Raw genomic sequence first — 22741 nt, 5'->3', positions numbered from 1 at the left:
CAGGGGCAGACATGCCAGATACCACCTCTCGTGGCGGTGATGCCGCTGCGCCCTGGCACTGGGAACCAGGCTGGGCACAAAGGGGTGGCAGGGCTGATGCCCCCGGCAATGCCAGGGGCACAGTGGGGGGAAACACATCCTGTGTGTGACAAGAAAAGAACTGAGTGTTGAGCCACCCCAGCTGCAGGTGGGGATTTTAATGGGCTGGCAGAGCGCTGTGGGGTGGGGATCCCCCTGTGGCAGTAGGGCACTCGGGCAGCCCCAGGCAGCGCAGGGTCCGCAGGAAGTGGGGTGGTGGGGGTGCACAGAGGGGGCCCTCGGGCAGCACGAGCTCCTGCAGGTGGATGTGGAGTGGGAGGTGACGGAGCTGCTGCGGTGAAAGTCCCAGCCGGGACAGCAACTCCTCGTCCAGCACCTGCAATGTGGGTGAGTAGCTCAGTGGGATCCTGGGGGCTGTGCTGAATCCCCCAGCCAGCATCCACCCTGGCCACATACCTGTGTGCGGGTCGGGGCAACCTCGGGGGTCAGCAGGAAGGGCACCCCCAGGACACTGCCCACACGGGAGGAGTGCTCGTGGTCACCCAGTGCTGGGCATAGCAGCAGCGTCAGGTGCACCTGAAGCTGTTCTGGGAAGGCTGGGGAGGCACAGGGAGAAGATGGGATTGTGTTGGTGGGGCAGCATGGCAGCATGGGGTGTGCAGCCACTCACCTGTCTTGGGCTGGAGCTGGAGGAGGGCACAGCCCCCCCGGGCACCAAGCACCCGGTAGCGTGTCAGGGTAATCTTCACCTCCTTCCTGGCCAGGCTGTGGCGTCCTGGGGCTGGCACTGGCACTACCTGTGGAGCACAGCCCTCAGCACTCCCCAGGGCACCTCCCACACCCCCAGCACCCTCTTACCATGGCAGTGTCACCCTGCTGCTGCCAGCGCAGCCCAGTGCGGATCTCGCCCTTCGCCTCTGCCGGGACTCCCACAGTGACAGCACTGCAGGGAGAGGTGGTGAGGAGGGGACAAAATCCCCATGCCAGCACAGCAGGGGCCCAGGGACTTACCAGTATGTGGCAGGGTACTGGCCTCTCTGGCGGGCTTTGGTGAAGAACTGCTGGAGCTTCTTAGTGGTGTGGTAGCAGCTGGACAGGAGGACAAGGCCAGAACACTCCCTATGGAACATGGCAGCTCTGAGCCCCAGAGGGGGAAAGGCCCCCCTGGCTCTGCCTCAGGGCCTTCAACCTGGAACCTCCCACCATACCTGGCAGGAGCTTTCACCACATGGAGGTCAGCAGGGAGGCCCAGCCGTCGCCTCAGCACTGGCAGCAGTGCATCCAGGCTCAGCTCGCCAGGTTGTCCTGGGGAGAGGTTGGGGGGTCAGCACCTGCTGAGCCCCCGAGGTAGGTACCCCTGGCAGACCTCCCTTCCTGCCCCATACTCACCCAGGACAGGCAGGCCCGGGGGCTTGTTCAGTGCCAGCAGGGCTCCTGGCGAGGGGAAACCTGGTCAGGATGTGCCCCCGCACTGTCTCCCTTGCCCCCATCTCCCTCTCCCCCCGGTACCTTCCTGGTGCACCACAGAAGCCTCCAGCAGCCCCAGTGTCTTCTCGGGGCCCAGTGGCCGCCTCTGCCTGCAGGGGATGGAGTGAAGGGGGGCGCATGGGTGGGACTCCTCCAGCTGCCTACCCTGACCCTTCCCTACGTGTCCATAAATCACTCCTCCACTGACCACCCTGCCTTGCCAGGTGTTCCCCTGCACCCACATCTGTACCCCCTTGCCTGTCCCTGCACCCTCACACTTCCCCAGCCCATGCTCACACATCTGCAACTCCACGTGTACCCACTCCTACACCCACCCCATAACCCCTCTGCACTCACGTGTGTGCATCCCCACGTGCCCACAGCCTGTGTGCACCCATGTCACACACACCTCTCACATGCACCTCACATACACGCACCCCTCGTGGCACATATTCCCCCACGTGCATGTGCATTCCATGTCACATACCCCATGCACATACACACACACCGTGTCATACACCCCCCTGTGTCACACCCCATGTCACACAGACCCCATCACACACGCCCCATGTCCCACAGATCCCGTGTCACACTGTCCCCATGTCCCACGCACCCCATGTCCACATGTACCCCATATCACATGAACCCCATATCACACGTACCCCGTGTCACACACCCATGTCACACAAGCACCCCGCGTATGTACACACAGCCCCCATGCCACACGTACATTGTGTACACCCGCATACCGCATCCCACGCACCCCATGTGCACACGCATCCCCTGTGCACACCCCCCATGTCAGACACGCCGCGTCCCATGCACTCCGTGTCACACACGCCCCACGTCACACCTTCCCCGTGTCCCCCACGTTCCCCCCTCGCCCGCTGACCCCGCGGCGCGCGCCCCCGTTCCCGCTCGCGCCAGCCCTCGCGCGGCGGCGGCGACGACCCTGCCGGTGCCCGCCATGGCGGCCCCACTGCGCCTGCGCCGAGTGGGCGCTTCGGCATCCGGAGATCCCGCGGCCGCGGCCATAGAGCGGCGGAAGCGCGGGCAGAGCGTCCCGCCCGCAGGTGCGGCACGGCGGGGAGAGGCGGCACCCGCCGGGGGGGCTCCGGGCGGGCGGTTACGGGGAAGGGGCCCCGGGGCTGTCACTGTGGGAAGGAGGCCCGGGGCGGGGGTTCCCCGGGGGGAATGGGGCCGGAGCTGCGCTGGGGAGGCGGGCAGGGAGAGCGGCCCCGCCTGACGCTGTGCCTCCCCAGGACAGCACCATGGCCTCCCGCGGGGGTCCCCGCGCCCCCGGCACCGACGGCAGCGACTTCCAGCACCGGGAGCGCGTGGCCTCGCACTACCAGATGAGGTAGGTGTCCCTTCCCCCGGGGGCTCCCGGGGGGGACACGCGACCCCCAGCAGGCTCTGACGACCCCGCGCTCTCTCCCCAGCGTGACCCTCAAGTCGGAGATCAAGAAGCTGATCTACACGCACGTGGTCATCTGGCTGCTGCTGCTGGCCCAGATGTGCGTGGGGCACCTCAAGCTGCTGCCCCACGACCAGGTGGCCATGCCCTACCAGTGGGAGTACCCCTACCTGCTCAGCATCCTGCCCTCCCTCCTGGGCCTGCTCTCCTTCCCCCGCAACAACATCAGCTACCTGGTGCTCTCCATGATCAGCACCGGCCTCTTCTCCGTGGCTCCCCTCATCTACGGGGCCATGGAGATGTTCCCCATGGCGCAGCAGCTCTACCGCCATGGCAAAGCTTACCGCTTCATCTTCGGCTTCTCGGCCGTCTCCGTCATGTACCTGGTGGTGGTGGTGGCCGCACAGGTCCATGGCTGGCAGCTCTATTATAGCAAGAAGCTACTGGACTCCTGGTTCACTAGCACGCAGGAAAAGAAGAAGAAATGAGTGTGAATGGGTGGGCTCCGTGAGGTGCTGAAGCTCTGCAGCTCAATCCTGTGGGGCGGTGCTGGCGCAGCTCCGGTGGGTGGGGGGCCCCCGGGGACCAAGCTGTGGGTGTCTGAGCCATGCCACGGCCCCGGGCTCGCACGTATCGGGGAGGGGGGAATCCCCGAGGGCTGGGGCCGTGGAGGGTTCCCTGGGGTACGTTCCCCTTCGTCTGCGTGTTGCTCTATGGAAATAAAGCACCGTCCGCGCTCCCACGCGTGTCTGCGCCGCAGGAAGCGCCGCCCGGCAGCGGGGGGGGGGCGGCGGGGCCGCACGTGCCGGTGCAGGAATGCGGCGGGGCCGGCCCGGGGAGGGGCGGGGAGCGGCGGCGCTCGGCCATGGGGCGTCCGGTGCTGCTCGCCGCCGCCGCCGCGCTGCTGCTGCTGCCGCCCGGCACAGGGGCCGCCGTCACCCGCCTCAGGGTCTCCGCCAACTTCGTGAGCGCCGGGGAAAGGGAGGGAGGTGACCAGGGAAAGTGGGTGGGGGGCGGGCGGCGCCGCGCTCACCCCTGTGTCTTTGCTTGCAGGAGTGCCGGGCCACCGGTGAGTAGCGGCGGGGCCGGGAGAGGGGCAGGGCTGCCCGCGCGGGGCTGCCCCTGCCCGGGGACACCAGCTCCTCCAGGGTGCGGCGGGACGGCGGGGCTTCCCCCGCCCGCCGCTACCGGGTCCTGGAGGATGGGGGACTCCCGGTCTCCGGGGCATGGGGCTCCCCGCTTCCGAGGAGTCTCGATCCCCGGGGCTTCCAGGCTCCCGGCGTTCCCCTCTTCCAAAGACTTCGGATCCCCGGGGCTCCCCGTTTGTGAAGACTCCCGGTCCCCGGAGTTCCCCGGTCGCCGGGGCTCCCCGCTTCCGAGGACTCCGGATGCCTGGGGCTCCCCATTTGCGAGGACTCCAAATCACCTGGGCTCCTCCCTTCCGCGTACTCCTCCCCAGGACTCCCCCTTCCCCCGGCTCTCCTCTTCCGAGGGCTCCCAATCCCCGGGTTTCCCGGTGCCTGCGGGACCCCCGGCTCACGGCCGCTCCCCCTCTGCTCTGCCTCCGCAGCCGACAGGACGCTGAGCCGTCCCCGCTGCCACCGCCCGTCCCGCCCCGTGCCGCCGCTGGAGCCGCCCGCCCTGTCGCTGAGCCGTGCCCGGCTGTGCCTGCCCGCGCAGCCCTGCCAGCCCTGCCTGCGGGTGCGGCTGGCCCTCTCCGCCGCAGGTACGGGCGGGGGTGGCGGGGCCGGCCATCTCCACGGTGGGGGACACACACCCCGTCCTCCCACCTGTGTCAGCACCCCACGCCGATTTCTCGCAGAGCTCGGCGGTGTCCGTGGGCTGCTGCTCACCTTCCTGGAGCTGGGCTCCAACCGGGCCGGCTGGCTGCAGGTCTGGCAGCGGCGCCGGGTGCTGGACAGCTCGACGGTGAGTCTGGGGTGGGTGTTAGGGCCTGGGGACACCGGGGCTGGTGGTGCCCATTAACTCCCTGCTCTCCGCAGTGGCAGGTGCAGTTCGACTGCTTCCCGGCTGAGAGTGGGCAGCAGGTCCTTGTCTCCCTCCGCACCATCCCGGACCGTGGCTTGTCCCTCAGCCGCAGACGCCTGGTCACCGCTGAGCCACGTGGTGAGAATGGGGAGGTCCCGGGGGGTGTCTTGGGGGGATACTGGTGCCAGCTGACCCCCTGCCTACTCTGCAGAGCCCGTCTTCACCCATGCGTGGGTCCCTGAGGCACGGGCCATTGAGGTGTGGGTGCCCAAGGGTCCTGCCCTCATGGTGCGGCTGTGCCATCAGCTGGCCCTGGAGTGTGAGGAGCTGCCCCAGCCCTTCCACCGGCAGGTAACGGCTCTGCCCCCAATACTCCCGTCTTGGACTGAAGGGCACACTCCCCACCAGCTTATTCTCCCTCTTTGCTGCAGGTGCGGGTGCCAGGCGGCCACCGCGTCTCGCTGCCATATGAGTTCCTGGTGCCCTGCCTGTGCATTGAGGTGGGTCACCTTCCCCCTGCAGCCACTGGAGCACTGGAGCCCCTGTCTGCCCTCGCAGGAGAAGTGGGGGCACATCCTGCCCCCCACTCCTCACTCTGCTCCCCTAGGCCTCCTACCCTCACCACGACAGCTTGCGGAGCAAGCGCTGCCCCTTCCGTGATCAGCCGGATGCCTGTGAGTGCCTGTGGGGAGGGGAGCTGGGTCCCAAGGGTGTCCCCCAGCATCCCCAGCCCACTGATGCAGTGTCCCACAGATGGCCCTGAGCTGTGGTCCTCGGTGCGCTTCCACGACTACAGTGCCAGCAGCAAGGACCAGATGGCAATGGCGCTGACTGCCAGCTGCCCCCTGCACCCACAGGCCACGCTGTGCTGGAGGGAGGCAGCGGATGAAGCTGCACCCTGCCACAGCATCCCCAACTCCACAGCCAGCGAGGAGGAGCAGGTGAGGGGTCCCAGTCCCAAGGTGTCATGGGATGCGGGACCGTGCCCCTGGCTGGGGCACCCACTGGACCCCACAGTCCCCTGAGGGCAGCAGGTGAGCACTGAGGTGTCTGTGGACTGTGTGGATCAAGGATGGTGACAGTGACACACACTTTGCGCATTCCAGGTTTACACACTGGACAAGGTGGACGTGCACCCCCAGCTCTGCTTCCGAGTAAGCCCCTGTGGGTGGGTGGGCACCACCTGGGAAGGGATTGGGGGGCCGTGGTAGGCAATGGCAGCTCACCCACCCTTTCTGCTGATCCCTCAGTTCTCCTACAGGAACAGCAGCCATGTGGAGTGTCCCCACCGGCCAGGTGAGCCCCACAGGCAGAAGGCACCCCTGCGCTGAGCACATCCCTCACTGGGGTCCCTCACACCCCTCATCCCATTGGGCATTCTGCAACCTCCCCTCTCTCTCTGGTGGCCACAGAGACCGCCTGGAACGTCTCAGTGAGTGTCTGGGGACTGCAGCTGCGTCTGCACCTCAGCTCCCGCATCCCTGCGGCCTTCAGTGCAGCCCTGTGCCAGCGCCGGGGTGGGCAGTGTGAGCCTGAGGCCCCTCTCTACACTGTCACGCAGGTGAGTGGTGCAGGGCTGGGGGGACATGGTGGGGACAGGCCTGCACTGACCATACACTTCTGCTTTGCAGCCAGAGGGCTCTGCCCCAGGGGAGCTGACACTGCTGCTGCCAGTGCAGGTCCTGGGCAGCTGTGTGCTGGTAAGGTGACCCCTGTGCTTGCACCTGCTCCATGGCGGACATCCCAACACGACCCTCCCCTCACCCAGCTCCTTCCCCAGGTGTGGCGCTCGGACGTGCACTTTGCTCGGAAGCAGCTGCTCTGTCCCGATGGTGAGAGGAGGTCCTGGGGGGGATGCAGGGGGCAGCAGAGATGGGCAGACACCCCCCTTACTGCCCCTCTCCCAGTCTCCCGCAGGCACTTTGGGTTGCTGGGGCTGGTGCTGGCACTGGGGCTGGTCGTGACCGTGCTGCTCCTCAACTACTGCGGTGCCTGGAGGCCGGACAATGGTGAGGGGCACCTTGGGGGCCTGCAGGATGGGGCCAGCAGCCACGATGGTCATCAGGCTGGACTGTCAGGGTGTGCTGGCTCCTGGGCTGCAGATGGTCCTGGAGCAGTGGATGGTGGTGGATGCCAGGGTTTCCTCCAGGGGATATCAGTGGGATGTGGGGCTGGGCTGTCACTGCTGTCCCCTCCATTCTGTAGGTGTCCCAGGCGGGCGCCCTGTGCTGCTGCTGTACTCACCGGACTCGGAGGAGCATCTGGGGCTGGTGTGCGCCCTGGCTGAGCGGCTGCGCGCAGGGCTGGGCTGCGACGTGCGCCTGGACCTGTGGGAAGCAGGTGGCTTGGGGCAGGCAGGCACCCTGCCCTGGCTCTATGCCCAGCGGGGCCGCGTGGGCCGCCAGCGTGGCACCGTCCTACTCCTCTGGAGCCGGGGCAGTGCCCGGCTCTTTCGTCGGTGGCAGGTCGGGGTGGCCAGTGGGATGCCTGGGGATGCCCACGACATCTTTGGGGCAGCCATGGCCTGCCTGCACGGGGAGCTGGGTGTGGCAGGCTGCGGCAGCGGGTGGGTCCTGGCCTACTTCAGCCGGCTCTGCAGCCCCCGCGATGTGCCCCGGCCTCTCCGGCCCCTGCCCACCTACCGCCTGCCCCGGCAGCTGCCTGGTCTGCTGGGTGCCCTGCGGGACAGCCCCCCGGCCCCCCGCTGCTGCCGTCGGGGCAGGGCTGGGGGTCTCCTGCATCGACTCATAGAGGCAGGGGCTGAGGAGGGCAGCCGGCCGCCCCGGCCTCCTGGGGCAGCTGCTGGCACATGAATGCCTGAGCTGGGACTGAGCTGGGCATGGCTGCGGTGCGGGCAGGGCTGGGCACAGCCTTGGTGAGGGCAGGGGCTCTACTGTGGAGGGGCAGGGCTCAGGTGAGCATGTCCACTGCAGTGCAGGAGGGGTGCCCATGGGTGCCTCAGCCAGGGGCCACGAGGGTCCAAGCAGGATTGGCCTCAGCGATGGAATGGGCCGAAGTGGCTGGAGCGAGCATCCAGTTGGTCACCTGGGGCCAGGAGCAGAGATGCTGTCCTGGGCAGGGACAGCTTTATTCCTATACAGGGACCTGCTCCAGAGGAGAGCTTGTAGAAGCCCCTTTGGACAACACAGCCAAGCGAGGGGTTGACGTGGTACTGGAAGAAGCCAAGAGGTGGGGCGACTCCCTGCCCAGGCACAGGGGGCTTAGAGGGGCAGGCGCTGGGCACAGCCTGGCCCTTCTTGCTCTGACATTGCCAGCAGGACATGGTTTGTGGTAGAAGCAATAAAGGCGTCATTTCACCCTGCCCTGCTGTCCATCTGGTGTGCCGGGGGAACTTTGTTGGTGCCCCTGGGGGGTGGAGGCTTCCTCATGCCCCTCTGCAGCATGGGGCGGGGGCAAGAGAACGCACCCGGCTGGGCACAGCCTGTCCCGGCACGGCTGCCACACTGCATTCCCACAGTCGCTGGGGCTGCCTGGTTCCAGCCTGGGCACCGTGCCCATGCCATGGGGCCAACTTCATCCCTGTGGGGCCCCAAGCCCTCCCGGGGGTGCCGGGGCACGGATCCCTCCGTGGTCGGTGCGGGAACAGGAGGCCCCACCCCAGGGCGGTTGCTGACGCCACGCAGGGACCCGGGTGTCCGGGATCGGAGCAGGAAGCAGGAGCCGTCGGCCGCGGCGGGGCCGGTGGAGCCGGGAGTGGGGCTGTTTGGGAGCAGGCAGCGTGGGGCCGGGGCGCCCCACGGCCCCGGCCCCGCCATGCCCACGCTGGGGCAGCTCCTGCTCGTGCTGGTGGTGACGGCGGCGGGTGGGCGTGGGGGCCCCCGCGACAGCCTGACCTGCTCCCAGGTGGGTCGGTGTCACCAGCACGGGGGCACTGGGCAGCCAGCACCACCACCGGCCTCACTCCCGCCTCCCCCAGGGCCTCGCCTGCCGCCTCTTGGGTAAGTGCCACCACCACGCCATGGCCCCCAGCTCACCCAGGGCATGGGGACCCACCCCCACACTGCCCTTTCTGTCCCTCCAGACACCGACGTGCTGTGTGGGACGGAGCCCCCGGGGCCTGGCCATGGGCTGTCCCTGGCTCGTCTGCGGCTGGAGCCGGCACTGCACTGCAGTGAGCCCACGGCCTGTGTGCCCTGTCTGGAGGCACGTGTGCGCCTGGCCTTGGCACCTGCCACCAGAGCCACCACTGCCATCGAAACCCACCGCTCCGTGCTGCTAGGGATCCCTGGGGCAGAGGATGGCAGTGGCGGGGGACAGTGGTCATCAGTGGCTGGGGTCACCTTGTCCCAACCAAATGTCACTGGGCTGCTGCTGCTCTCAGGGCACACATTTGCCTCCTCCCGCTGTGTGGCCGTGGAGGTCTGGGCACCTCTGGCCCCCACACAGCGCAACCAAACCCTGGTACGTAAGTGCGGGGACTGGCAATGGGTGTCCCAACACTGTCAGTCCCTGGGCACTGAGGATGTGGGTGCTGGCACCGGTGCATCTCTGTGGCACGGGGGTCCCGTGCCCCAGGGAGGTGGGTGCTGGCGGTGCCGGTGCCTCACCGCAGAGGGGTGGTGGTTTTCCTGCCCAGGGCTGGGTGATCTTCCGGTGCTTCGAGGCACCGCTGGGCTCTGAGCTCCACGTCACGGCGTACACAAACTCACGTGGACAGCGGAGTCTGAGCCGGCAGAAGCGGGTGCCAGGTGAGCCCCGGCGTGCCACCTGCGGTGGTCCCATCCCCCTGCCCACTGACTCCCTGTCCCCACAGACTGCTCATGGCCCCCGGCACAGGCTGCTGTCCCCCAGTGCCAAGGTACGTGCTGGTGTCACCCCACGTTGGTTTGCATCCCCTGGGGAGAACTGGGGGATGCTGGATGCTGGGGGTAAGAGTGACCCTGTGGGTGCCATGCCCTGTGCCATGTGGCTGGATGGGTAGTGCCAGGAGGTGGGTGACCTGAGCCGGCTCTGGTGCAGTGCCCAGGCTGCAGATCTCCCCAGGGCAGAAGGAGGTGGTTGTGGAGGTGCAAGGGGCTGTGGCGGGGCACAGCTACACGCTCCGGCTCTACCACAACCAGAGCCACAGCACTGGTGGGCCGGGGCATGCAGTGACCGCGGTGAGTATGACCCCCTTCCCTGACCCCCCACCTTGGCTGGTACTTGGCTGCTGCCCCCTTCCCTGTTCCCGAGAAGCCGTGTCTGTGTTACAGGCAGTGTGCTGGGAGAGGGTTCCCTGGGAGCAGGTCCCCCTGGGTGACCCTGGTGGGCACGATTTGCCACGGGGTGACCCACATCTGGTTGCTGGTAGCAGAGCAGACCCATGAACTACAGCCTGCCTGCCGATGAGGTGCTGCCCTGCCTCTGCCTGCAGGTGGGCACCCAGCTGGGGCATTGTGGGGGTGGCAGGGTGCCACCAAAAAAGAGGCTTTCCAGCCTCCATGTGTCCCAAGGGGACCAGCTGAGTCACAGTCACAGCATGGATATCCCAAATCCTCCCTTTTCTTGTCTCTCTCCCTGCTCCCAGGTCTGGCTGGAGACCCAGGACCCACTGAGGGCCACCCTGTGCCCCTTCTCCCATGGTAGCTGCACCTTGGGGCTGGGGTGTGGGGTTGCTGGGACACAGAAGGACCTGAGGGGAGACTACATGGGGTGAGACCCTTCTCCTGGTGCCACCACAGATGCCAAGGCCTGGGAGCGACTGTGGATGCAGAGCCAGCTGGTCCTACACACTGAGGGGCAGGTGCTGACCTGCTCCCTCTCAGCCCCCTGCGACCTCCCAGCCAAGCTAGTGCCCTGCTGGCAGCCAGTGCCCTCCGGGCCCTGCCAACCCCTCCCTGGCCTGCAGCAGCCCACCATAGGGCAGGTGAGTGGGGCTCTGTGGGATGCTGGGCTCGTGAAGGATGCAGGTGGCATTCATGGAGCGACCCTTCCAATCACAGGGACCCCGGGAGTTTGGAAGGCTGCGGCCACACCCCAATCTCTGTGTGCAGGTAGGACACCTCTCTGCTCCATAGCTGCCACATGGGCAGCCCCACAGGCAGGCCCAGGCACTGCTAACCCGCTCTCTGGGGCAGGTGTGGAGTGGTGGGCAGGTCCGGTTGATCCAGTGCCTGCGGGACCGTGAGTACTGCTGGGGTGGGAAGGCAGGGGCAGCCTGTGGGTCCAGCTGGGGGGAAGCCCGCCCTGGCCTCCCTTTGCCGCCCCCCCAGCCCCCTGGCACATCCCCAGGAGTGCTGCCCGGCCGCCCCGATGACCTCCTGCTGCTGGAGCATGGGGGGAATGCCTCGCTGTGCGCTGTGGAGCAGGATGCCTGCACGCCCCTCGCCAGCTTCACCAGCATGGTAAAGGGCAGGGACACCCATGTCCTGGTGGCGTTGGCAGTGGTGGCACAGGGACTCCTGTGGCCAGCAGTGGTGGCACAGCTGTCTGACCCCCTGTGCTGTTGCAGGGAAGGGGGCACCCCGGGCTGCTGGAGCAGGATCTGCAGCGGGATGTGGCAGCAGGGCAGTGCTGGCAGGTCAGTGTGGGCAGCCAGCAGGTAGTGGTCAGGGACCAGGCAGCATCTGACATGTCCCTGTGTCCCCCCAGATCTGGCACCCTGAAAACAGCACCGAGGTCGTGCTCTGGGCCTGTCCCATGCACAAGTGTGAGTGTCAATGGCCATGGTGTGGGAGAGGGGGAAAAATGGGAAATTGAGGGAGGGCACCCACCTGCATAGCCACCAGAGACCTTCCGGGGTGCCGGGGGCCCTTGGTGGATGCAGATCCTGCCCCACAGACCTGCGTGCCCGCTGGGCACTGGTGTGGATGGGGGTGCTGCTGGCGGCTGCCTGTCTCCTACTCCTGCTCGTGCTGAAGAAGGAGGACATGAAAGGTCAGTGGTGCACCCCTGGGGGCTATGCTTGTCCTGGGACCTCTCCCAGGATCCCACCTTACTGTCTCCTCACAGGATGGCTGAAGTCACTGAGGGCTGGTTATGGCTCTGAGGGTGAGTGTGGGGTGAGCCTGGGATCTGGGGGATGTGGGCAGACATAGGGGTCAGGGGGCAGAGCAGGGTGGGCTCCCCTACCAGAACAGGTCCAGGCTTGCCTGCCCCACAGGGTAGGTAGAGGTGTAGGGAACAGAGAAGAGGGTGGCAATCCTAGCAGTGGGAAGACAGGTTGTGTCTCCTATGACCTGTCTCCTATGGTGGCTGTCCCTTAGGGTGGGTAAGGGGATTCGGGAAGGGGACCAGGGGACTGAGCAGGGGATGGGTCCCACGTCAGTGATGGTCTTAGCTGCTTCCCATCGTGCCTGTTCCTTAGCTTGTGTATGGGAGGTTGAGGGACAGAGGCAAAGAATGCTCTCCTTCCATCACGGGTGCTCCCAGCATGCCTCCCACCACAGGAAGGGTACAGGGTGCCTAGAGGGATCCAGACACTGATGATCCCCCCCAGGTCCCCTGCAAGGCCGGCGGGCACTGCTGGTACACGCGGCGGAGCCGGCGGCAGAGCGGGCGGCGTGTGCCTTGATGGCAGCTCTGCGCCCACTGGGGCTGCTGGTGGTGGCAGCACCGGGGGGTGGCAGCGGGGTAGCGGCGTGGGGACCACTACCCTGGCTGCACGCCCAGCACCGCCGAGCACTGCGTGACGGTGACACCATCATCTTCCTCCTCTCTCCCGCTGCAGTGGCTGCTGCACAACAGTGGGACATGGGGGCCAGGGTTGTGCTGGAGGCCGGGGCTGCTGAAAGCAGCCTCATCCCGCAGCATGGCCCTGGCCCTGCTGATGTCCCAGCTGTGGCACCCTGTGAGGTGTTTGCGGCAGCTCTGTCCTGTGCCATGCCGGCACTGGCGGCGGGCACTGGGCGCTACATGGTGGTCCAGCTGGAGGCCTTGGTGCCGGCAGTGCCTCCAGCACTTCAGGCAGCCCCTGCCTTTGCACTGCCCACTGAGATGGGGGGATTCCTGCGGGCACTGGTGGGACCAGCCTGGCGGCAGGGACGGTGGCCAGAGCCATATGTGGCAGCGGCGGCTGAGGGGCTGCGGCGGGCAGTGGGGGAATAAAGGGGTGACAGTGCTTTTCCTGACCTTGAGTCCAGCTCTGAGTCCAGTGGGGAGTGGGATGTCTTGGGGAGGGATGATGGGGGGACTGGAATGGGTTGCAGAGGGATGATTGGGAGGTATAGGGGGATGGGGGCAGGAAGGGGGTCTGGGCTGGCTGGAGGGTGAAGAGGAAGTGAGTTGGTTTGGTTGGAGGTTGGATGGGGAACTGGACCAGTTTGGGGTGGTGATGGGGAACTGGACCAGCTCATTGTGGGATGAGGGGGAACTGGGACAGTTTGGAGGGGGGAGTGGGAGAGGGAATTGGACCGGTTCTAGGTGGGATAAGGGACAACTGGGCAAATCTGGGGGCAGTGAGAAGGAAGTGGGCCAGTTTGGGGAGGTGAGCGGGAGCTGCACCAGTTAGACTGGAGGGGGGGAAGGTGAACAGGACTGGTTTGGCTGGGCGGGGATGGTGATGGGGAGTGTCCCCTTGGATCAGGGGTTGAGGGCCTCGCCCAGCCCGAGCGAGTCCGGTGCGGGGTCACTGGCCGCGGCCCACCCGAGCCCCCTGCGCCGGGTGCTCTTGGCCTTGGCCCCTTTCAGGCGCGGGGGGCGGGCCGGGCAGGCGGCGCGGATTGGCTGGGCGCGATTGGCTGGGCGCGGATTGGCTGGGCGCGGATTGGCTGGGCGCGGGGGGCCGGCGGCGGCGGCGCGCGGCCATTGGCGGGGCCGGCGGCGCTGAGTCAGCGGGCGCGGCCCACGTGGTGCGGGCGGGGCGGGAGCGCGATGGCGCCGCTGCCGGGGCGGCGCGGGGGGCCCGGGCTCGGGGAGGCCCTGCTGGGGGCCGCCCTGCTCGGGGGGGTCCTGCTGGCCGCCCGCGCCGACCCCGACCCCCACCGAGACGGGGCCGAGCCGTGCCGAGCCTGCCGCGGCCTCGCTGACAGCTTCAGCAGGGTGCGGGGCGGGGGTGATGGGTGACACAGCCCCTGCTGGGGGGGAGCCGGGGGCGAGGGGGCGGTGCAGGGGGGGACCCACGGGTGGCAGACGTGGGGGACACGGGCTGGCGGTGGTGGTGAGCAGGGATGAAGCGGGTTCTTGGAGGGGGGATATAGCCGAGGGAGGCCAGAGGCAGCACAGGCCGGGAGGATCAGGGTGGTTACAGGGGTGGCTTGGGGGACTCTGGTGAGGTGGAGCACTCCCACAGCATCGCTAGGGAGGGGAGGGAGTCCCGGGGCACAGGGACTGGGCTCTAGGGAGAGGAGAGGGTGGGAGATCCTGGGGGATGGTGTGTCCTTTGTGGGGAGGAGAGGGACATGGCTCTGTAGGACTTTACGGGAGGGAGGTTACCGGGGGGTCCCATGGCTGTGCTGCCACCCCCGCCTTGTGCCCAGGGCCTGGAGCGGACAGAGCATGAGGGCTTTGGCGGAGGCAACACAGCCTGGGAGGAGGAGAAGCTGTCCAAGTACCAGCACAGGTGAGTGACCCCAACCGGTGACAACTGAGGGAGCCCAGCTGCCCCAGGGGATCTGTCCCCACACTGACTTCTGTATCCTTGCAGTGAGACCCGTCTCCTGGAGGTGCTGGAGGGCGTCTGTGCTCCCTCGGACTTCGCCTGCCACCAGCTGCTGGAGCGGAGCGAGGAGCATGTGGAGCAGTGGTGGTTCCACGAGTGAGTCTGGGGATGGGGACTTGGGGGGGGCAGGGGGATGGCAGGGGGCTGAGCACTGTGTCCCCCCTCTCCAGGCAGCAGCAGCACCCCGACTTCTTCCAGTGGCTGTGTGTGGACAGGCTGATGCTCTGTTGCCCACCCGGCACCTACGGCCCGGACTGCCGGCGTGAGTAGCTGTGGGATGAGTGGGGTGGTGCTGGGGCTGGAGGGGCCCTCCCTGGCTGCCACCCCTGCCCCAGCTGCCAGCTGGCTGGTCTCTCCCTGCGTAGCCTGCGCCGGCGGGCCCCGGCAGCCCTGCAGTGGCAATGGGCGATGCGATGGCGACGGCACACGCCGCGGCACCGGCCTCTGCGTCTGCAGCCCGGGCTATGGCGGCCCCTTCTGCGCCGAGTGTGGTGACGGCTACTATGAGGCCTCGCGGAACAAGAGCCACCTGATGTGTGCTGGTAGGTGGGGGCCAAGGGGGCTGTGCAGCCGGGGTTCCCCTGGTGCTGCCCAGACTCTGGGTGCAGGCAGCTCCCCCTGCCTGCACCCACACCGGCTCTCCCTGGCCGCAGAGTGCTACCAGGCATGCGGGCGCTGCACGGGGCCTGAGGACTCCAGCTGCCTTCGCTGCAAGAGGGGCTGGGTACTGCATGAGCACCGCTGCATCGGTGAGTGAGGGTTGGGGGTGAGCTTGGGGCCATGGGGGGCTGTGTCTCAGGAGCCAAGGGCTTGGCAGGACAGTCCCCATTTCTCCCGCAGACATCGACGAGTGTGGCACAGAGATGGCGCATTGCCGAGCCAACCAGTACTGCGTCAACACGGAGGGCTCCTACGAGTGCCGAGGTCAGGAGGAGGTGGAGGATTTCTGTGCAGGTGGCTCTCCCCTGCTCAAGGCCAGCCCTGGCTGGGATGGGAGGGGGCTCCAGCACCAACCCTGGCTCCTTTCCCCATGGCAGACTGCTCCACGGCTTGCATTGGCTGCATGGGTGCCGGACCAGCTCGCTGCAAGAAATGCAACAAGGGCTACTGGCGGGATGGAGCCAAGTGCCTGGGTGAGTGCCTCCCATAGGCTGGCAGGCTGTACTGCCCCCTCCCCACTACCCAAGCCTTGCCTGAGCGCTGTGTCCCCCCCAGATGTGGACGAGTGTGCCAGCGCCGAGGAACCGGTGTGCACCGGAGCACAGGAGGTGTGTGAGAACACAGAGGGCAGCTACCGCTGCGTCTGCGCCCAAGGCCACGTCCGCCGAGATGGGCAGTGTGTCGAGGACAAGCCCCCTGGTACGGCTCACACAGTGTGGGGGGATGAGTAGAGGGTGTGGGTGGCAATGGGGGGCTCTGGCTGCTTGGCTGTGCCTCTCCACGAGCACTGTCCACACAGATGCCCCGGAGAAAGGCTTCTTTGACGATGTGACCGACGATGAGGTGGTGGTGCTGCAGCAGATGTTCTTTGGCGTGATGATCTGTGCACTCGCCACGCTGGCTGCCAAGGGCGACATGGTCTTCACCGCCATCTTCATCGGTGCCGTGGCCGCCATGGCCGGCTACTGGCTCTCTGACCGCAGTGACCGCGTCCTCGATGGCTTCATGAAGGGCAGATAGCTCTGGGGCTGCTGGGCATGAATGGGGAGGCAGGCTCAGCCTGAGGTGTGGGGCCCCCCCCAGCAGGGCTGGCTGACGAGGCTGCATCCTGCACACAGTGCTGTGCCCTGCATGCGTCCCCCAGCCCCGCCTTAGCGTAGGATCTCGTTTTCTCCCCCCTGCGGAAAGAGCCAGGGGTACCTGATCCCAGGGGCTCCCACACAGTCTTCTCTGTCTGGAGGGGTGATGCCAGGCAGTGTGGCACTGTGTGGGGGGCACAGCATGCTGCCTCCAGCCCCTTGTGCTCTGAAGGAGAGACCTGGAATCATGGCAGGTGGAAGTGGGGGGGCAGGTGAGGGGGTGATCCTGCTACCTGCCCCCAGGCTGGGGCTGCTGTCTCTGTTAGGACCCCCCTCCCATAAGGCCATTCCCTGTGGGGCAGTGAAGGGCTAGGTCCCCCCTCTGCCCTGAGCTGTGGGGCTGGGAGAGCTGCCCCCCCATGCCACCTCTCCTCCCCATGTCCCTGGGCAGAGCCCATCTCCCCTCCCAGACTGGACGGGCTGGGGGCCCCATGTTGCTGGGGGTGCCATGCTGGGCGAGGAGGGGCCCTGCTGGATGCATGAGTGTGGCCATTGCATTTGTCCGTGGTTTGTCCATCGGGGTGTGCCCATCTGTCTGTGTGTCCATATCTCAGGAAATAAAGCTCTGCACACCCAGCTCAGCTGTTAAGGGCTGGGATCGAGGTGGGGCTGAAGGTGCTGCTACCCACCTCCACCTCCACATGCCAACAGGAGCTCCTCCCAGCATAAATTCTTTATTTCTCTCATTTGGCACAAATGGAGCCAGCCCCTGCCTGGCTCTGCAGGGGCACAAGATCAGACCCCCACACCCTCACACTGGGCTCGTCCCTCAGTCTCTGCACCCTCAGTCTCTGCCTGGCCCTGGCTCAGAGCTCAATGGTGTCGCTGGAGAGGCTGCGGGAGTCCACCGCCTTGCCAAGGGCTGGGAAGCTGCGGGGACCCTCGCGCTCCCAGGCGGGGGGTCCGGCGGGCACCAGGAGAGGGGCCCGGCTGGGAGCCTCGTCCAGGGGCAGGCTGTCAGGTGAGGACAGCCCGTGGCGCCAGGGGTTCCAGCTGATCTTCAGTGAGCTGCTCTCCAGCGAGCTGGCCGAGGCGGTGACAGTGACGGTGATGGTGCCGGGGGGTTGCCGGGGCCCGGGCAGCTCTGTCAGGGAGCTGCACCGCACCATGCGCCCCAGGCCGGGGCTGGGGGCTGGGGAGCCATGCAGTGAGGTGCCCGAGCCACGGCGGGGCCGGCTGAAGAGGCTGTCCTGCAGGAGGTGGCGGCGGCAGAGTGCTTGGTCAATGCTGCGGCGCAGGTCGATGGGGGACGGCGGGCGGAAGACCAGCTCCCCGAGTGAGGGGGACGAGCCCTGCTCGAAGGTGGCGCAGGAGCGGGCGGCCAGCAGGTTGGGACATTTGGGGCTGAGCCCTGGCATCCCAGCGCCAGCCGCCCAGGCCTCGTTGCTGTCCTTGAGAGCCCGCAGGGGCAGCTGCTCCGCCGGGTTGCGGATGAGGCTCTTGGAGATGTCATTGGTGGGTATCCGCTCTGCACTGGTGCCACTGGCGCTGCCACCAGCCCAGTCGTAGCAGTTGTTGGGGTACTCAGGTGCCTCAGCTTTGCGGCTAGCACAGAAGTACTGCAGCGCCTTGGCCCAGCAGGAGTGGCCAGTGGGGCTCTGGCGGTGGCACTGGCAGCACACGGGCTCAGCGGTGGCTGCCAGCAGTGCCAGGGCAGTGCCCAGCTCACCGATCCGCAGCCAGAGCTGTGCCACCCAACCGGGCCGGGAGAAGCGCCCAGGGGGCCCCAGGATCCCTCGCAGCCACACAGCGCTGTAGAGCTGCAGCCCGCAGACCGGTAGCCCCGCCACCGCTGCCGCCAGCAGTGCCCGTGCCCCTGGCCTTGGGCCTGGCTCCTCACAGGGCGCCCGCAGCACCCGCCAGCACCCCCAGAGCCCCCCCAGCAGCAGCAGGGCTCCTGCTACACAACCCAGCCCCTGTAGCCCCAGCGCGGTGGGGTCCAGCCGGGGTGGCAGCAGGTCGGCGGCTCCCAGCACCACACTCTGCAGGACGGCAACAGCCCCCAGCGCCGGCAGCCCCCGCAGCCGGGCTGGCAGCAGCCGCAGTTGGGACAGGCGCTGGAGCCGCTGGAGCAGGAGGGCAAAGGCAGCGAGCAGCAGCGGGAAGGGAGCCGTGCTGAGCAGCAGCAGTGCCGGGGCAGGCAGGCGGCCCCGTGCCCCGTAGGGGTCCAGCAGCAGGAAGGTGGCCCGCAGCAGGCAGGCAGCCAGCAGCAGCCCATGGGCCCCGACACTGTGGGGCAGGTGTGGGGGCCGCAGGATGGCCGTCCCTGCCAGCCCCGCCAGGCATCCCAGTGCCAGCAGCAGGAAGATGGCAGCCAACCCATAGACATGGGCCTCCCAGGAGAAGCCCAGCTCGTGCTGCAGCTCGGCCCAGCGCAGCCCAGTCCTGTTGGCCCCTGGCACTGGCGGGGCACGGCTGGGCTGTGGCTGTGGCTGCAGCAAGGATGGATTTTGGGGGGCTGGCTGAGGCGTCACCCCTGCTCGTCGCCATGTGGCTGAGGGGGTTGCGGTGCCTGGCGTGAGGGGCTGCGTCCCCAGGGTGCCTGCAGGCAGGAAGGAGGGGTACATTCAGTGGCAAGTGGGGGCTTTGGTGGCCCCCACCTGCACCCCACGCTGTGGCACCCCAGCAGCGCAGTGGGGGATGCTCTGTGCTGGCCAGGGCTCTGCATGCTGGTGCCTCCCGGGGTTTTGTCAGGACCCACAGTGCAGGGGGTGTCACATCCCCAGTCATGTCCCCGACCCCCCCTGAGGAAGCCCCCACCCGCCGAGCACTTAGCACTAATCCCTGCAGGCAGGAATAGATTAGGGCCATCGTCAGGTGCAATCCTGATTGAAGGTGTCACAGTGTCCCGGCTGGGCAGCCCAAGATAGCTGCCATCCTCCCCACCAGCCCTGATGCCCTGGGGATGGGCTCCCACAGCATCTGCAGAATGGATGGGCTTGGATGCAGCCCTGCATCACCTGAGTGCCTGGTCCCGAGTGTCCCTGTGGTGGATGGATGTGCTGCTGGCTGTGGGGTCGCCTTGGTGGCATTTGGGATGCTCACAGCGCCCACAGCACCCCGGACCCGCTGTGGGGAGCCGATGTCCTCCTCAGGCAGCAGCCCTGTGAGAGAGGGCAGAGCAGGGTACTGGCATCTGGGAGCGTTTGGTTGCCACCAAGGGGTCCCCTGCACTGTGCTGGATCCTACCTGTGCTGGAGGTGCCGGGGGTGGCCGTGCTGGAGGCAGGTAGAGGCGCAGGACTGGTGCTGAGGGTAGGACTGGTGCTGAGGACAGCCCCTGCAGTGGGCTGGGGTCCCCGCTGCCCAGTCATCCCGGGGTCCGTGCGAGGTGCTGCATCCCTGGGGCTGGTGGTGGTGTGGCTGAGCGGGGCCCTCCGGGTGCTGCGCTGGTGGGACGGGAGCCCCCTGGTCCAGGGCTCAGCCAGTCCCCAGGATGGGGTTGTGTGGGGCAGCTGTGGGGCAGAGTTTGGCAGAGCCAAGGAGGGGCTGGAGGGCCCTCCCATGTCCCCCCAGCTGCTCACTGGCTGTGCAGAGCCAGGGCTGGTGTGGGGACGCTGGGTTGGCCCTGTGCCTGTGGGGTGGGAGACAGGGACAGTGCCCAGTGGGACTGACTGGCTGCTGGCTGGAGCGAGCTGTGCATCCTGAGGCAGCCCCAGGGCCACTGTGGGTCCCTCCACCACTGTCTGTCCCCCTGTGTGGGCATCTGCTGTCCCCATTCCCACTGCTGGCAGGGGATTCAGAGCGATGGTGGATACGGTTGGCCAAGGGCTGGGAGTGCCAGCTGTCTTCGTGGCATTCTGCCCTGACAGGGACAGACCCTGCCCTGCCCAGGGTGGCCCTGTGTCCGTGGGCACCCCAGGGCCCAGTGTGCCCGGTGCAGAGCTGTGAGGCACAGGGCTGTCCTGGCCTTCAGCCTCATGTCCTTGCCAGGTGACAAGTGGCTCCTCTGTCACAGCTAGGACTGTGCTGCCGTCCCTCCAGGCCCTGGTATCAGCGCCCGTCATAGTGGTTTCCATCTTCAGGGGTGCCCCTCTGCCATGCCCTGCCTGCAGCGGTGGGGACCAGTGCACGGGGCTGTTGCCCCCCCAGCGCTCCCTCCTGGAGTCCCCGGTGCGGCTCGGCTCCCCTGATGCCTCCCAGGTGGGGGATGGGCCCGGCCACTGCTGTCCCCAGGCAGCGCTGTGCAAGGGGTCCCCGCCTAAAGACATCCCTTCCGGCAGCACACCCTGGGCCCCGGCGGGGACCACGGTGGCCAGGAGCATCCCCCAGGAGATGAGCTGTGCTGCAGCCATGGTGAGTACCCAGCTGGCCCTGCGGGGATGGGGGTCTGGTGAGCCCGGACCCACAGCAGCCGCCCGGGGCACTCGCGCAACTGGCCATGGGGCTGCTGTGCCCGTGGCCACCCACTGCCCAGCGAGAGAGCCAGCGGCTTGACTGTCCCTTCTCGAGTAGTCCTGAGCCCTGTTCCCAGCTGTCCCCATCCCCAGTGGCCCCATTCCCAGTCTTTCCCTTCCCAGTGTCCCCGGTGCTCCCCATCGCAGTGTCTCTGGTGCGGGTGGTCCTTGGTGCGTAGTGCTCCCGACCTCCAGCGTCCACGATGTCCCTTTCCTGGTGCTCCATCCCCAGTGTCCCCTCCCCGGTGCTCCATCCCCGGTTCCCCTCCCGGTGTCCCCTCCCCGGTTCTCCGTCCTCAGTGTCCTCTCCCGGCGTCCCCGCCGGCAGCAGCCCCGCTCTGCCGCGCACCGTTCACCTTGGCGAGTCCCGGCCGCATCCCGGCGGGGATGCCCGGCCCGGTGCCCCGCACCACCGCCGCACACGCGGCTCAGCCCCGCCGGGCCAGGAACGGGGCCGGGATCGTCAGGCTGCTGCGGCGGCGGCCCCGCGGTGCGTGTGCAGGAGCCGGTGGGGGCTGCGCTGCGGGACCGGGCCGCGGCCGGTGCGGGACCAGAGCGGGGACGGTTCGGCCGCCGCATCCCGCCGACCCCGCCCGCAGCGCGCCGGGCCGGCCCCGCCGCTCGGTGCCCGGTGCGCGGGCCGTGGTGCCGCCAGCCCCCTCCCGCCGCCCGCCACAGCCCCGGCGGCCCCAGTGCCGGTGCCCCGGGGGCCGCAGCCCCCCGCGCTGACCTGCCGGTGCCGGTGCCGGTGCGGGCGGGCCGGGCTCTGCAGCGGAGCGGGCGGCGGCGGCGGCGGCGGCAGCCGGTCACGCGCCGCCCCGAGCCGCGGGCACCCGCGCGGGAGCCCGCCTGCACCGGGAGGGGGGGCGCGGGGCACGGCCGGGGCCGCCGCGTCGGGACGGGACCCGCGGGACCGAGCATGGGGGCGGGCGAGTCCTGGGGCTCATCCGGGGTGGGCTCTCGGGGTCGGGTCCCCCGTGGCGCGGGTGTCTCTGTGACGTGGCTTCTGGAGGGGCACCGGGACACGTCCTCGCAGGACAGGACACGGTGGGGCGGCAGAGGGGAGATGCTGCCCGTGGGACGGGAAGGATCGCCCGGAGCGAGCAGTGCGGTGGCACCTCAGCACGGGATGTGGCCGAGGCTGGTCCCGCGGCCGCCAAGGGGTAGGCGCGGGGCGGCTGGGGCGCTGCCGGACTCCCTAGCAGGGTCCTGGGGAAGGTGTGGGGATCCCTGCTACCCATCTGCCCCACACCTGCCTCCCAGCTGCTTTGCCATGGGCACACAGCGCCCTAGCAGCCATTGGGCCGTGGGACCCAGCCAAGGTGCAGGTAATTAGTTAATCTGCTTAAATGTCCGTCTGGAGAGCTGCCCGCCCTGCCGGGCTTGGGCTGACATTGGCACGGCCACGGCGCCACAAAATCACACCAGCTCAGGGCTCTGTCCTGCACGGTGACACCTGCACTCCATGTCCCTGCCTGTACCCCTGCTCCTCCCAGCCTGCACCTCAGCAGTGCCTGAGCCACAGCCTTGGCAAAGCCCTGTCATCACCATCAATCTCCTCTCACCGGGCCAGTGGGGCAATGTGGCACCTCAGGTCCCCACGGCAGCAGCACACAGTGCCCCACTCCTGCTCCTGCCACTTCTCCATTCCCGGGACATCGTGCCTGGGCTGGGCTCACCGTCAGTGCAAGGGGCATTTCTGGTCCCCAGTCCATCTCTCTGTGGGGTTGGGAGGCTGTGGTAGCCAGCTGAGAACAGGGTCTGGGAATGTGGGCAATGCCGTTGCGCCGGGCGCCCCAACGTAGACAGGGCAGGCAGTTAGTCTGGGGATTAGCACTGGGGAGGCCGCCCGGGGGGAGAGTGGAAGTGATCCTGCACTGCAGGGGGCACTGCCAGCACCACCACAGCCAAATGGTCTCATCCCGTGGCTGATGCAGCCACAGTGCTGAGTGTGCAGTGGGACTGTGGGGAGGGATCTGGCTGTGCCCTATATACCACAGCCGTTGGGGCACCTTTTGCACAAGGCAGGGGCACAG

The 22741-nt window shown here is 67.7% G+C and overlaps 6 protein-coding genes across 14 annotated transcripts; 4 read left to right on the top strand and 2 right to left on the bottom strand.

Moving 5' to 3' along the window:
* Nucleotides 1–164: 164 nt before the first annotated feature.
* On the bottom strand, nt 165–3671 carry RPUSD3 (RNA pseudouridine synthase D3). 3 transcript variants are annotated; one of them, XM_032698909.1, is made up of 9 exons: nt 3268–3671; nt 1549–1616; nt 1429–1473; nt 1248–1344; nt 1051–1158; nt 898–982; nt 710–836; nt 496–635; nt 165–415 (listed from the first exon to the last, which is right to left on the bottom strand). In XM_032698909.1, the coding sequence occupies exons 1-9, from the start codon at nt 3300–3302 to the stop codon at nt 197–199; spliced, it is 924 nt and encodes a 307-aa protein (XP_032554800.1). In that variant the 5' UTR covers nt 3303–3671; the 3' UTR covers nt 165–196. The 3 variants fall into 3 exon arrangements, with proteins under 3 accessions (XP_032554800.1, XP_032554801.1, XP_032554802.1); XM_032698910.1 differs by lacking the exon at nt 3268–3671 and adding an exon at nt 2270–2335; XM_032698911.1 differs by lacking the exon at nt 3268–3671 and adding an exon at nt 2256–2286.
* JAGN1 (jagunal homolog 1) lies at nt 2472–3665 on the top strand. The gene is made up of 3 exons (XM_032698913.1): nt 2472–2579; nt 2769–2866; nt 2949–3665. The coding sequence occupies exons 2-3, from the start codon at nt 2778–2780 to the stop codon at nt 3409–3411; spliced, it is 552 nt and encodes a 183-aa protein (XP_032554804.1). The 5' UTR covers nt 2472–2579; nt 2769–2777; the 3' UTR covers nt 3412–3665.
* Nucleotides 3672–3739: 68 nt separating the features above from the next.
* Nucleotides 3740–8215, top strand: IL17RE (interleukin 17 receptor E). The gene is given in 17 exon segments (XM_032698917.1): nt 3740–3780; nt 3782–3887; nt 3977–3992; nt 4494–4649; nt 4746–4852; nt 4927–5050; nt 5124–5263; nt 5344–5412; nt 5520–5586; nt 5666–5853; nt 6019–6066; nt 6163–6208; nt 6325–6473; nt 6544–6612; nt 6693–6744; nt 6820–6921; nt 7118–8215. Coding segments are annotated over 17 exon segments (2088 nt in total). The 3' UTR covers nt 7726–8215.
* A 229-nt stretch (nt 8216–8444) lies between these two features.
* IL17RC (interleukin 17 receptor C) lies at nt 8445–12987 on the top strand. Of its 4 annotated transcripts, none has more exons than XM_032698878.1 (17): nt 8445–8776; nt 8850–8871; nt 8955–9334; nt 9510–9621; nt 9687–9731; nt 9917–10032; nt 10227–10286; nt 10440–10494; nt 10594–10778; nt 10855–10905; nt 10990–11035; nt 11144–11256; nt 11364–11432; nt 11504–11561; nt 11693–11788; nt 11864–11902; nt 12351–12987. In XM_032698878.1, exons 1-17 carry the CDS (start codon nt 8687–8689, stop codon nt 12956–12958), a joined length of 2145 nt encoding a protein of 714 aa, XP_032554769.1. In that variant the 5' UTR covers nt 8445–8686; the 3' UTR covers nt 12959–12987. The 4 variants fall into 4 exon arrangements, with proteins under 4 accessions (XP_032554769.1, XP_032554768.1, XP_032554771.1 ...); XM_032698877.1 differs by having other exon boundaries at nt 9893–10032; XM_032698880.1 differs by lacking the exon at nt 9687–9731.
* A 729-nt stretch (nt 12988–13716) lies between these two features.
* Nucleotides 13717–16886, top strand: CRELD1 (cysteine rich with EGF like domains 1). Its single transcript, XM_032698901.1, has 10 exons — nt 13717–13891; nt 14329–14411; nt 14496–14606; nt 14681–14772; nt 14876–15052; nt 15164–15259; nt 15351–15434; nt 15548–15643; nt 15726–15869; nt 15970–16886. The coding sequence occupies exons 1-10, from the start codon at nt 13724–13726 to the stop codon at nt 16188–16190; spliced, it is 1272 nt and encodes a 423-aa protein (XP_032554792.1). The 5' UTR covers nt 13717–13723; the 3' UTR covers nt 16191–16886.
* A 6-nt stretch (nt 16887–16892) lies between these two features.
* Nucleotides 16893–22344, bottom strand: PRRT3 (proline rich transmembrane protein 3). 4 transcript variants are annotated; one of them, XM_032698871.1, is made up of 4 exons: nt 22271–22344; nt 19499–20622; nt 19270–19413; nt 16893–18851 (listed from the first exon to the last, which is right to left on the bottom strand). In XM_032698871.1, exons 2-4 carry the CDS (start codon nt 20601–20603, stop codon nt 17116–17118), a joined length of 2985 nt encoding a protein of 994 aa, XP_032554762.1. In that variant the 5' UTR covers nt 20604–20622; nt 22271–22344; the 3' UTR covers nt 16893–17115. The 4 variants fall into 4 exon arrangements, with proteins under 4 accessions (XP_032554762.1, XP_032554760.1, XP_032554761.1 ...); XM_032698869.1 differs by lacking the exon at nt 22271–22344 and adding an exon at nt 21436–21486; XM_032698870.1 differs by lacking the exon at nt 22271–22344 and adding an exon at nt 21055–21143.
* Nucleotides 22345–22741: the final 397 nt, after the last annotated feature.

This window comes from Chiroxiphia lanceolata, chromosome 11 (assembly GCF_009829145.1).
Source record: "Chiroxiphia lanceolata isolate bChiLan1 chromosome 11, bChiLan1.pri, whole genome shotgun sequence".
In the NCBI taxonomy this organism is placed as follows: Eukaryota; Metazoa; Chordata; class Aves; order Passeriformes; family Pipridae; genus Chiroxiphia; species Chiroxiphia lanceolata.
The sequence above is the reverse complement of the archived record's forward strand: the minus strand, read 5'-3'. Positions and strand labels throughout refer to the sequence as shown.